A 12,896-nucleotide genomic window follows, 5' to 3' on the forward strand; every position below is an offset into this window, starting at 1 on the left:
CTCTCCTTTACATAATACAGATCTAGGGAAGTAATCTGAGGAACTTGCAAAGTTGACTCAAGTTGACGAAATGCTAATTGGTCGTGTGAGTCTCATGCTTCAAGTAACACATACTTCTAGTGGTCAATACAAATATAAAGCACACTCAATAATTTTGCCACAAAATATAGAACGTGTGTCCAATATATTGCCACAAACAATAGATAATTTGTTAATTATTATTGTTCAAGTGAGAGATAAACATGGGACACACTATAACTTTACTATGAATATAGGATTGTGTCTACAAAGCACTCAAATACAAACTAGAGAATGACAAATTTTACTCTAGAGAGATGCATATTCTGGATTCATTTGTGTGTCATATTTTGTATCGACATTTCAAATCACACTCCATGATCCATCATTAGGATTTTTCTCCTCTAGCTTTTCACATCCTGATGATGGATCATGGAGTGTGATTTGAAATGTTGATGCAAAAATATGTCCCACAATCAAATCCTGAATGTGCATCTCTCTACTATGACTGATTGTGGAAATTTGTTCATGTTAAAAATTTACTTTGATGTTCAAATTAATTAAAATATTCTCAATGATCTTCCTAGAAATAAAGATGAAAATAGTTTTTGCAAATTGAAGACAGTCAATATGGAATTCGATACACATGCAAATGAAGTTGTTTTTGCAGGGTGCAAATGTGAAGACAGATATAGGTAATGTAATAGAATAGACAATATAAATGGCTTCAAGACTACATAATCCACAAAAGGAAATGAAACTTATTCGTGTATGGGTTAATAATCCTAATGCAAACCCAACATCATTGATAGATTGGCCAAGTATTGGTCTATCCCCAATAAATGAGTATGTCACAACAAAATTATAGGATATGGCATTCTCAACACTATTTCCTAATGGAATTTGTGATTGGTTAGAACCATGAATGAGATAGGTGCATCATCTTGAATTTGTAAAGCACTATTGCAATATAGGGATCGTCATTTTGGTAAGCATCCTAAATTTAGATATTTTGTGATTAACATGATCATGAGACATTGTGCACATAATTCATCCTCAATGTTTGTGAAACACATGTTTAAACATATGCCAATTACAATCAATGAGTCACAAAAACATATAGAAAACACACCTTGGTCTACTTTGGCAGATAAATTGATGTGATTTGGGATAACACTAAGGGGAACATGGTCATATTGGGAAAAATCTTGTTTAGTATTGAGGGATTTTCTTCATCAAATTAGTTCTCCTACAATATTTTTCACATTGAGTGCAAAAAATATGTACTAGCCTAATTTAAATGTACTTATGGTAGGAACAATGACAACCAATCCACAACAAGCTCATAATTGGAAAAGAAAAAATGTTATTGATTATCCTCACATAGTGACAAACTATATGCACTTAAGAAACTCAATGTTTAGAAAAGAGATTTTAGAAAAGGGAATGAATGTCAAGGATTTTTGTGTATATACGAACTATAGCATAAGGGGTCCTCACATCCACATAGATTCATATGGATTGAAGGGGTACCCAATATGGACAAAATTGATTAGTCAAATAAGGAGGAGCACAAAAGCGTTCAAAGACATTATAGCATAATTGGATGTTTATCCGTGGTTATTCCCTCTATAAGGGTACCATATTCTTCTTCCCTTCCATAGACACTACTTAGTGCAATTCCAAGGGCCACGCCTTTAATTATCTTCTCATGTTATCATGTGGATTCACAAACATTTTACTTTCCTTTTCATTTGAAGTATCAACCATAAGCACTCCCATACTAATACTTGTAGATTCTATAGCAATAACATTATTTAAATAAATAATATTCTTGATATGATCATAAATCTTTTCATTAGAAGTTCACAAAGTAGTCAATCCCAGCCCAAAACCATTAAATTATGTTCTATTATTTTGTAGCTTTTCAATTTATCAAATAGGCCTTAGATTTTAGTATATATAATATTATTTTTTAAACATTTATCAATATCTAAGAAATTCTAATCACTAAAGATAATGTGATATCAGTAAGAATGGATATCATTAATCTCAATTCCTAAAGACATTTTACTAGTTTGAAGTTATTTGCGTTCTTTATAAGATGTTAATTAATCTATGTTTATGCATATACAAGTAGCATCATTTAATTTGTTATGTTATATTCTTACACTCTTTTCCTCATTTTAAGTACTTAATTATAAAGCTACACTGTTTGGGAATATGGTGTCAAGTGTTTGAGAAATTTATTCATTAAAAATTAATATTTGATATCATCTCCACAATTTGTTTCTTTGGTTGTGGAGAAACTCTCACTATTTTGTAACACAACATTGATAATAAATACAATAGCTATGGTCATTATACATTTTTTTTGGTGCGAAACTACTACATTATTTTGTAAAATAACATTAAGAATAAATACAATAAATATAATTTTTAAAGTAAAGTTACTGTTATACTATTTTGTTGAGTACTTTACAAGAATGTGAATATTCAATTATTGATGTTTGGAAATGTTAAGTGTCAAAATTATATTTTAAAAAAAATTAATTTTTAAAAAAAAATTTAAACATCATATTATCTCTTAGGAGACATTAGTTGAGATTTTAAAACATATTGTCTCTTTATAGACAATAGAACTATTATCTCGTAAAAGGTAAAAGTGATATTATTTTGAGATCATAAAAACAATCATTTGGTTTTGTCTTTCTAAAGACATAATTAAAGACAACTGATTAACGACAACATTTGAGACAACAGACAATTTTTTTTTCCATTTGAAAATATATCATTTAGCCCATCAATTGTCTTAATAGTTGTCTCTAACCGCCCCTCCATGTATTAGTCCCCAGCGCTTAAACTGCACGACACCATTTCACAAAAACAAGTTATTACTGAAATTATTTCTTACATTACAGAACAAATTATATTCAGATATTTTAAATCCTTTTAGTTTATTTTACATTAGTTTCAATTGTCCGAAGGACGTTTCTTGACTGAAGTGAACCCCAAATTTATTTATTTGTTTGAAGGATATAAGATATTACGAACTCTTTCCATCATATATGACAACATAATACATGATTCTGGATACAAGGCTACTAGATTCTTAAGTGTTGAATGTTCGTGGCATGAGGAAATTTTTATTGCATTATTTAATTTAAGGTAGATGTATAGTAAACGAAATCACCCTTCGTTGGGGCATGAAGCATAATTACAGAAATCCAATAAGTTGGAATGTGTAGTGGATGACTAAAGAGTTTGTAGCTTTGTAGTGGATGACTACAAAAACTTTACCATCTTGCCACTATCGATCTAATAGAATACTCAACAGGAACAAACTTATCTAAGTTTTAATTATGACAGAATCAATAAATTACAGTCTTATTTTATTGAAATCATATTAAAATAATAAAAAACTACAACTACGTCATTAAGATGATTGTGTTAATAGAAAAGTTGACAATCTGGCATACATTAACTATTAAAATATAGTGTGATGTAAATCCCATGGCACATCCCATGACAAACACTCTTGAATCTCGTAATATTATCTCCAGACAAGCTTGGTAAATTTTAATGCTCGCAAAATATAACCAATTAGTATAAATAAACTATCTTACTAATTTTATTACTCTTGCGGTTTATAAACTCCACCGAACCTCAGCGGACGCGAAATATTTATAACAAACCACTACAGCACGATTATATATCTGCCAGATTTAGTTACAAGTCCATAAAGATACTGCAACAATAGGAGTTGTTTTCCACCCAGTTATTAAGGCATCTCCGTTGGCCTCAAGGCTATAGCACTCTGCATTAGGAAATTCTTTCAGCAATAATCTGGCCTGATACCAAGCTTGATAACTGAAAGTCATCTCCCTGAATCCCTTGTGCGTGAAGAAACATCTCCAAACATCAATTTTAACATGCCTAACCCTCCTTTCCGCCCCCTCACAGGCGATCATATTCCTTATCTGTCTCCCACAGAATATTTCCTCATAATTGATCCTTCGAGGATCATGTCTATCCGGCATAATCGCATCCAAGGCGTCAAAACAAGCGCTGCTATGGAAGAGCACATCAACAAAACGCTTGTCAAAAGAAGGATCATTGCTATCAGCCTCCACGTCTATATTCACCATAATCCTGGGCCTCAATCTCCTTATAACATCCACAACGCCCTCCAGAAGACTCCGGTTATATAACAGCCTATGCAAAACGGTAGGAACGAACACTGCAACAGCCTCACCAGGTTTAACATTAAACATACCTTCATGAATCTCCTCCATAGTTTTGATCTGCACCATTCTGTACGAAAACGGAATCTCCAATGACCGAGCGAGGTCATGAAGTCTTCTTCCGCTATCTTTCAGATCATCTTCATCCATTCCAACGGCTGTGATCCTCAGGAGATTAATCGGAAACGAAGATCTTTTCAGCGCAAGGCTCTGCATAAGCACAGACCATTGACACCCATTCCGAATCTCCAGATCGATTACATGAATTTTGCTTGCCTTTCCCACCGTGTCTAATATTGCCTGCACAGATGTTAATTGCACAATTTTCACATAGGGCAGAACACTATTATAAAACGCCATCACCTGATTGAATTGGGCTTTGTTATACCCACTGTTGAAATTGTTGGAGAAATTCAGCGGCCGCTTTAGAGGAGCACTCTTATTCTCCACGCAGACCAGGCGTTCAATTTTCTCCTGCAACGCCTCGGTGAAATAATGGCAGAGCCTCTGAATAGGGTTTCCCCACTGCGAAGACAAGGTGCGACACTGTGTCAAAAGCCTCGCCCCTTGATCATAGTTTGTGTTGCTTATACACTCTGCAGAGAAGAAGAGAAGATGAGCCAATTCAAGCCCTTTCTGGTCCTCAGTTCCGAGAGCAGGACCCACAAGGCAAGAGTCCACTATTCCGCAACTGGGAGAGCCTCGTACGTACTGTATGCCCGCCAGTCTCACAATTTCTTCAGACGACAAATCTCTGAGATTTGTGTGTTTTTCGCCATTGAAATTAGAGGGCAACACGGAAAACTCAGACCGTGACAATGAAAATTCACCCATCTTCCCTGACAACGTGCTCAGCACAGTCTGATCGCCTTCAAAGATACGTGGACACTGTGTTTTCTTATACTCAGACAGTCTAAAGATCTCAGCCATTACTGCTCTACTTCTTCCTCCTAAAGGAAATATTGGGGATTATACTATCAGAAAAAAAGGAGAAAGCTTATCGTTCCCCAGAAGGTTTTGCCGGCGCAACCTTGCTATAATTCGCTGTCATAATGTTAATATATTTATCAATGTTTCGGTGGCGGCAGGATTCGGAGCATCCCTGTTTTTCGAATCCATCCAAATTGAAAAATATAATGTTTCGTTTAAAAGAAAAACCCCATTTGGACCCCCTCGCTGACTCTTAATCTAATTTGAGAGATTCGGTCGGTTCCGCGTCGTTTAAAATACGGCTATAATATCGAGAACCCGGTTAGGAAAATGTGTTTCATATATGTAAAAATAAATATACATTTTGTTTTATTTTGGGCTGATGTTTCAATCTAATGTCATAGAGTCTTTAGTGCTTTGGTAAAGGAGAAAGTCACTTTAAAAGTCTATTTTGTATGAAGTCCTATTGATGTAAGGTTTTAAATATCATAAAGGATTTGTTAGGTGTGAAGTCTCTGTTGCGTGCAGGATTCGGAAGTTGAGTATTCTAAAGAATTGTTTTGAAATCGGTATAAGCTTGGAGTAACTGTTATTTCTTTACAGAAAAATAACAAGGCATTTTACTATGTCTAAAATAGAGTCAACTATAATTTATTTTATAGAATTATTATGGATAATGTTCTGAATATCCAATAGTTCAAACAGTATGAATATATTAAGAATCGCCAATATCAAATCATTAAATAAATAAAACAAGATATAAACACATAATACAAAGGGGGGAAAATATTTTCAATAAAAGGAACCACACTCCAAGATCAAAGAGTTGTTGGATTGTTTCAACAACAAGATAGAGTCAAAATACAATCTAAACTTCAAGCTTGAAGCTTTTAAGTGTAGTTCTACATCCTATGAACAATTTTGCACCATGATTATAGTCAAATGAAATACACCCTCGTTCAAGACCTCTAACAACCCTCGTATTTGTGCAGTTCACAATGCAAAAGGAATCAAATTCTTAATAGATCCACTACCAATGTATCTTAGACACCATTTAACTAGAAATTTCCTCGATGCATTATATATTTTTTATATTTAAATTATGTATCTATCCATGTGCAAAATATGATCCCATGGCCAAATTTTCTAGAACCATGCATAAGAAAGGATCAAAATATTTTTATTCTTGTCACTTGGAGAGAACTTAAAGGAAATCCTCGGTAAGTATTTTCTTAAAACATTCATCCTTAGAACAACAATCAGAATGTCTTCTCCAAAATAATTGCACCTAAGTCTCATGATACCCTATAATATTTATGTTATGTACTTTGTAAATATATAACTATCATTAATTCAGTAAGAAGTAGAAAAACAGGATCACTAATATAATAAAATGGAATCCAACTAAATTTCCTATGTTTGAAGTGTTTTAATTCCACAAAATCTCTCACGTGGGTAAGATTTTATAGGATTCACCAGAAATAAAAATATTTTTTATTTCTAAAAGTCAACTAATTATAAAAATTCATCATCAGTATCTGTAAAACCACAAATCTACCAAAAGAGTTTCTCTCTTTCTCAATAATGTCCCTTGAACCAATTTTTATAACATGCACCATTTCAACCAATAATAACTATCATTGTCTAGTATGCCTTCTATGTAAGAGGAATAACAAACCAAGATGAATATCCACTAGCTCAAAGAATACAACCATAAAATCCTATTACCTTCAATAGATATAGATGATACTACCATGACTTCGCTAAAATCAAAACAACAACATAAATTTCAAAGATCACTTCTGTTAGAGGTAATCCTATTTAAAATAAGATGAAACACCAAGGAGAACAATAGTGAAATAAACTATCCCTATGCAAATAAAATATTCAAGGGACTATAGATAGTGTCTACAATTAATCTTAAAGCATCCAATCACTCATACCTCAAAGGTATGTGAAAATGGAAGACTTTGTTCATCAATACCACCAATGCATACAATACAACCTAAAGCTCCATGTGTAAAATAAAAGAGTAAAGGAATGGAATATGTTTCTTTTGTTGGATAATATTTCAAGAATTGAGGCCTTTTTGGGAACTTGGATGAGTTGCTAAGATGTTGTATTGGTGACTTTTTTTCTTGTCATTGATGATAATATATATTTCTATATTCCTTATAAATATAGATTATGCATATCACATGTGGATTATCAATTGGGCAAGGTTATTTAGTCATAGTATTATGTATGTGATCTTATATTTATGTAGAAGAATGAATATAGATATCATTCTATGTTCTCTATGATTTTTGTAATATTTTGGCTAAGTTAAAAATTATTTGGTAAGGACTAGTAATAGATAATGCACAAGAAATAATATAGATAGTTATTCGTATTTTGGTTATATCTTATTGCCAAAATTACAATATGTTTGATCACCTTGTTGTGGACTATCATCAAAGTGAGAAGTTGAATGAGAAAGTCTCCTCTCCTAGGGTGGTTGTGGTGAAAAGGTTGAATGCAACCGAAGCTACAGTCTCAAAAAGTGCGGAGACACAAGGCTTTAGAGGTAAATGTCGCTCACCCTTTGGGTGGGAGTGACAAAACCTAGAAAAAGGATGAAGGACCATCCATGGATTTAGTGATAGTAGAAACCCCAGATGCATTGGACAATAATAACCCTAAAGCTAAGGAGATTTATGGTAGAGTCTTAGTGACTAAGGATGAGGAGAATCCTGAAAAAGGGGAGATTTCCTCAAAGAGACTAAACTGAACACTCTCCAAGGGGGGAAATGATGAATAGTTTTTTGAATCTTCTAGAGGAGGTTGGGAATACCCAAACTTTAGAATCTGCACCCCCACCCCCCAAGAACCCCTCTATGAAAGGGAACTATTCACCTAATCTAAAGGGCACCATAGTGGTTTCCCTCCTGAGTATTGTGGAAGTGCATTCTCCTATCTAGGCTATGGTTATGGATGACTACAATCTTGATAGTAATGCTACATCGACTATACCGAAAGGAAATTAAGGAGTGTGAGAAAGGATGATGTTGGAATGACTATGAAAATTGAGAGATGCCCAACCAAGATTGTTCATCAGAAGGAGACAGTGAGAGACATAGCACAAGGCAAGTAGATGACCCTAGAGGAGATATAGATACTGAAAAAATGAAGATTATATCATGGAATGTAAGAGGTCTTAACAACCCTAGGAAGCAATTTGAAGTGAAATAAAAGATCATTGAGTTGAAAGTGGGCATTATTCTTTTATAGGAAGTTCAAATAATGACACGAACATTCTCAAAAGTGGCTAAGTACATTTGGCTAGGTACAAAATCCTCTTATAGCATTGTGATGAGTGCATTGAGAGGCATTGCAACTCTCTAGAATCTTGATAGTGTCATGGGTGGAGAGGTTCTCCTAAATCCCCATTTCACTATTCTTAGATTAATCTCTAAAACTCATAAATGGATGAGGTTCAATTTTAACACCCAAAAAACTCATAATGGGTGGCTTTTGGTCTAGGAAGAGGCTACCAAAGTTGTTGATTTGCTAAGAAATGAGAGGATGTTGTGTGTGGGAGACTTTAACAGCCACCCATAACCCTTGGAGAATATGGGAGGTTTGGAGGACTTCTTTGAGAGTATGTATGATCTAGCAAAATTCATGGGTCAGAATGACCTTCTTGATATTGATCTTTAGGGAAATCTTTTTTCCAGGTAAAACAATAGAATGGGAAACAACCTAATTTAGGTTAGACTTGATTGTGTTTTGATCTTTATTAGTTGGGACATTTTTCTGTATACCTCCCTAATGGCTTACCCAGGGACCATCTCCAAAAAGTCTATTATTCTCTTCTCATGGAAGCAAAACCAAGCTTGCAAAAGAAGACCCTTTAGGTATGAAATAATGTGGCATGCCCATCTATAATTCATAGATCACATCCTCTGGTGGTGGAACAATATCATCCATAGCTCAGCCATGTTCCACATTGTTAGGATATTGGAAAGGATTGAAAAGGAGGTCAAAAGGTGTTGTAAGTATTTTTTGGTAACATTTTTAAAGAAAAGAAGTTGGCTGAGAAGAAGCTAGAAATCCTCCAAATAAATATGGCCAATGATTTCTCATCTTAGGAAGACTAACAAGAGGAAAAGGCCTATCATGACCAGTGGAATATGTTGAATTAGATAGAAAGGAAATCTTCTAGAAACAATGGTCAAGGGTTCAATGTGTAGTGAAAGGTGACATGACAATGACCTTTGACATTTCGGCCTCAAAGAGAGAAAAGAGGAATATAATAAGAATATTGGTGGACATTGTTGGTTAGGAGATCTCGGAGGAGGTTGCAATGGTGGACTATGTTTCTAAATATTTTCAGGATATCTCCAACCCCTCCCACCTCCACCAATCCATATTAATACCAACACAAGAGATGATATTTAAAGGATTGTAAACCCAGTCATTAATGATCAAATGAATAAAGAATTAATTGAGAAGGTCCCTAAAAAGGATGTCAAAATTTTTTTTTATGTCATGAGCTCATTCAAAGCCACATGGCATAATGGTTCCCACCTAGTTTTTCTTCCAGGAGTTCAGGGATATTTTAAAGTATGATCTTCTTCATGCTACTAAGGACTTTGTTCAAACTGGAAAGGTGCTAAATGGATTCAACTAGACCTTTATTGTTCTAATAGCTAAAACTAATGAACTAAGGCATCTTGAGGAATTTAGGTCTATAAGCCTTTACAATATGATGTACAAGATCATCTCTAAAGTTATAGTGAACTACATGGGACCCTTGTTAGACAGTTTCATTAGCCCTTATTGGGACAGGTTTGTCACAAGAAGATAGATTCTAGATGCAGTTATTACTAGCCATGAGGTGATCCACTCCATAGAGAAATGTGGGGACCTAGGTATGACTCTAAAAATTGATATTTCTAAGTCATTTGATAAGGTGAGAAGGGAATTTTTATTTGATATCCTTAGCAAGATTCACGTTGTAGTAAAATTTGTTAAGATAATCATGGTTTTTGTTTCTACGGTCCAGTTCCCTATTCTTTTTGAATGGGACTCCAGGGAGTTTTTTACCACTTGGCAAGGTATTCAAAAAGGGGACCACATTTATCCTTGCTTATTCATTATTGTGCCAAAGGTGTTGGAAAGAAAATTAATGGCTTTAGCATAGAAAAGTAGAATAAAGGGTATAAGACTGACCTCCTCGACTCCTCCACAAATGCTGCAACAATTTCTTTATGAAACCTTTGTCTTTGGTATTTCCTCAATCCATTAAGTGAGGTCTTGTAAAATCCTTCTTAACCAATATGTGGAGGTATTAGTCCAATGTATAAACTATAAGAAAAAAATGGTGTACTTCTTTCATACTCTCAAGGACTTCAGGATAAAGGTGACTCAAATTCTACAATGCTAGGAAGCAAGTTTACTAGACACCTATCTTGGTCTCCTACATACAATTAAAGATGTGTCTTCACAATTTTGGAATGGGTTAGTTGAATGCATATAGAGAAATCTTACAGGCTCAAAAGGAAAAATCCTAAGTAGTGGTGGAAACTCCAACTCCTCTTGACCTCTTGAAAAGGAATACATATGTACTTTTTCTCCCTTTCTAAACTCTGAGGAAGATACAAGGAAATTATTGAGAAAATTGAAATAAATTTCTATAGTCAAGGACAGAGGGGAAGACCATGATAACCTTGGTGAGATGGGATAAATTTTTTGTGCCTAAGTCTTTGGGTGGTCTTAACATAAGAAGGTTTGGATAGTTGAATAAGGCCCTATTGTCTATGGTAGGGTGGAGACTAATTATTTCCTCAGGTAATTGGTGCAATATTTTTAGTGCTAATTACTTGACGGGAGCCATTTCATCATCCAGTCTTTACTAGTACTCTCCCCATGAGATCAAGAATATGGAACAATGTGCTACACACAAAAAAATTTATAAAGAAGGGTATACACCAGATCTTATGGGATGGCATAATCATTGACTTTTGGGAGGATCACTGGTTTGAGGGAGCTCCACTCACCTTTACTATATTCCAACATGTTAGAGAGAATTTCTCTGGACAATTTGGTGATATGATTTAGGACTATATTACACCTAATAAAAAATGGAAAAGACTTCAAGACTAGAATAATTCAGGGATAGGATTGCTTTTGGAGCTACATGAATTTATTCACAAGTGTCATATTCTAACCTCCCTTATAGAAGACTCCTTTGTTTGGAACCTGATCCCCTCTAGTGAGTTCACAATCAAATCTTTGTACAATTGTTGCATCATGAGAGGTGAAGCCACGAGAGATTGGAAGCATATTTGACATCCTTGGATCTTGCCTAAGATCAATTTGTTCTAGTGGATGGATTTGCATGGGTCCATCCTCACCATTGATAACCTTTAGAAGAAAGGCTTTGAACGAGCTAGTTGTTGGGTGTTATGCTATAATGCTACAGAATCCATCAAGTACCTTCTCATGCATTGTACCTATGCTTCAGATGTGTGGAGGGACATTCTCTCTGAATGGAGGATTTAGTGGTGCTTTAATGTGGACCTCCATCAAATTTTTAACTAGAATGACCCCTCCAACCATCTATTCCTTAAACCCTTCTTGAAAATCACCCCACCCTTTTGTGTGTTTGTATAGTGGAGGCATACATCTCATTAAAGTGTTCTTATTTTACCTCAATTTTTTTTTTATTGATTCACTTATCCAATTTAGATGGAATTTAATAGGAGTATGGAAGGAAGTTTCAGGATTCCAAATACTGGATAGACCACCAAAAGAATGGATGATGGGTTGACCCCAAACCTTTCAAATTCAGAATTTTCTATCAAATCTAGATATTTCCTCAATGCCTAGTTTAGTTTCCTAAATTCAAATTATGTGTGTAATCAAATTTTCTAAGAAACACTTGTTCAGGTGCTACTTAATAGGGGCATTAATTCCCTTGATGTTCCAAGAGGTAATCTTCAATGGGAGGAGGAAACTCACTTCCCCTTCCAAGTGTGAAAGATGGAGGTTAGCTTAGCTTGATTCTCAACCTCACCATCAATTTCATTTAAGTCATATTTAGATTTCTACCTTGTCTTCCTTGGTGAACTACCACAATTGGGAATTTTTTCCTAATCGACATTAGTTACAATTAGTAGGCTGAAATGCGTTACAAAATTGTTGGTAAATAGATTTTTCACTGTGAAGTTACTATTGAAACTAGCCCTATTTACCCTATGAATAGTGACAACCATGCAAACATTTGGAGAGATTAAAACCAATTAGTACGAGATCACAACCATCCTCTACATTTGAAAGGGGCAGCTCCCTTGTATTATGGGTGTATTTTATTTTTCATCATAAATAAATTAAAACTTTGAAAGATAAAGAGAAAGCTATTGATGATGAATGTACCACACAACGTCATAACTTTCTTGAATTAACATAAATTGATATTAAAGATAATCAATAACTATGGCTAAAAATGATCATTATTACCATGTTGATTTATGATTCATAAACATTCACACAATACTATGAAATTCACTACAGAAAGAATCAACAATTTTATGCTATAACAATCTAGATTTTAGAAAAAGAACCCAAACAAATTTCTCATTTTATTTTCTTGTATAAAGAACATAAAAGAGATTTTCAATTTCGAAGACAAAATCTATACATACTTTCCAAACTTTTTTT

General features: G+C 34.4%; 1 protein-coding gene across 1 annotated transcript; it reads right to left on the minus strand.

The window, feature by feature from the left end:
* Positions 1 to 3,743: 3,743 nt before the first annotated feature.
* Positions 3,744 to 5,192, minus strand: LOC149561237 (GRAS family protein RAM1-like). Its single transcript, XM_089827782.1, has one exon. It carries the CDS (start codon positions 5,190 to 5,192, stop codon positions 3,744 to 3,746), a length of 1,449 nt encoding a protein of 482 aa, XP_089683908.1.
* Positions 5,193 to 12,896: the final 7,704 nt, after the last annotated feature.

This window comes from Cupressus sempervirens, chromosome 4, assembly GCF_028749045.1.
Source record: "Cupressus sempervirens isolate cs-2001-9-10 chromosome 4, ASM2874904v1, whole genome shotgun sequence".
Taxonomy (NCBI): Eukaryota; Viridiplantae; Streptophyta; class Pinopsida; order Cupressales; family Cupressaceae; genus Cupressus; species Cupressus sempervirens.

Excerpts from the sequence above, each read along its gene's own strand:
- LOC149561237 (XM_089827782.1), bottom strand. The coding sequence starts at position 5,192 with ATGGCTGAGATCTTTAGACTGTCTGAGTATAAGAAAACACAGTGTCCA.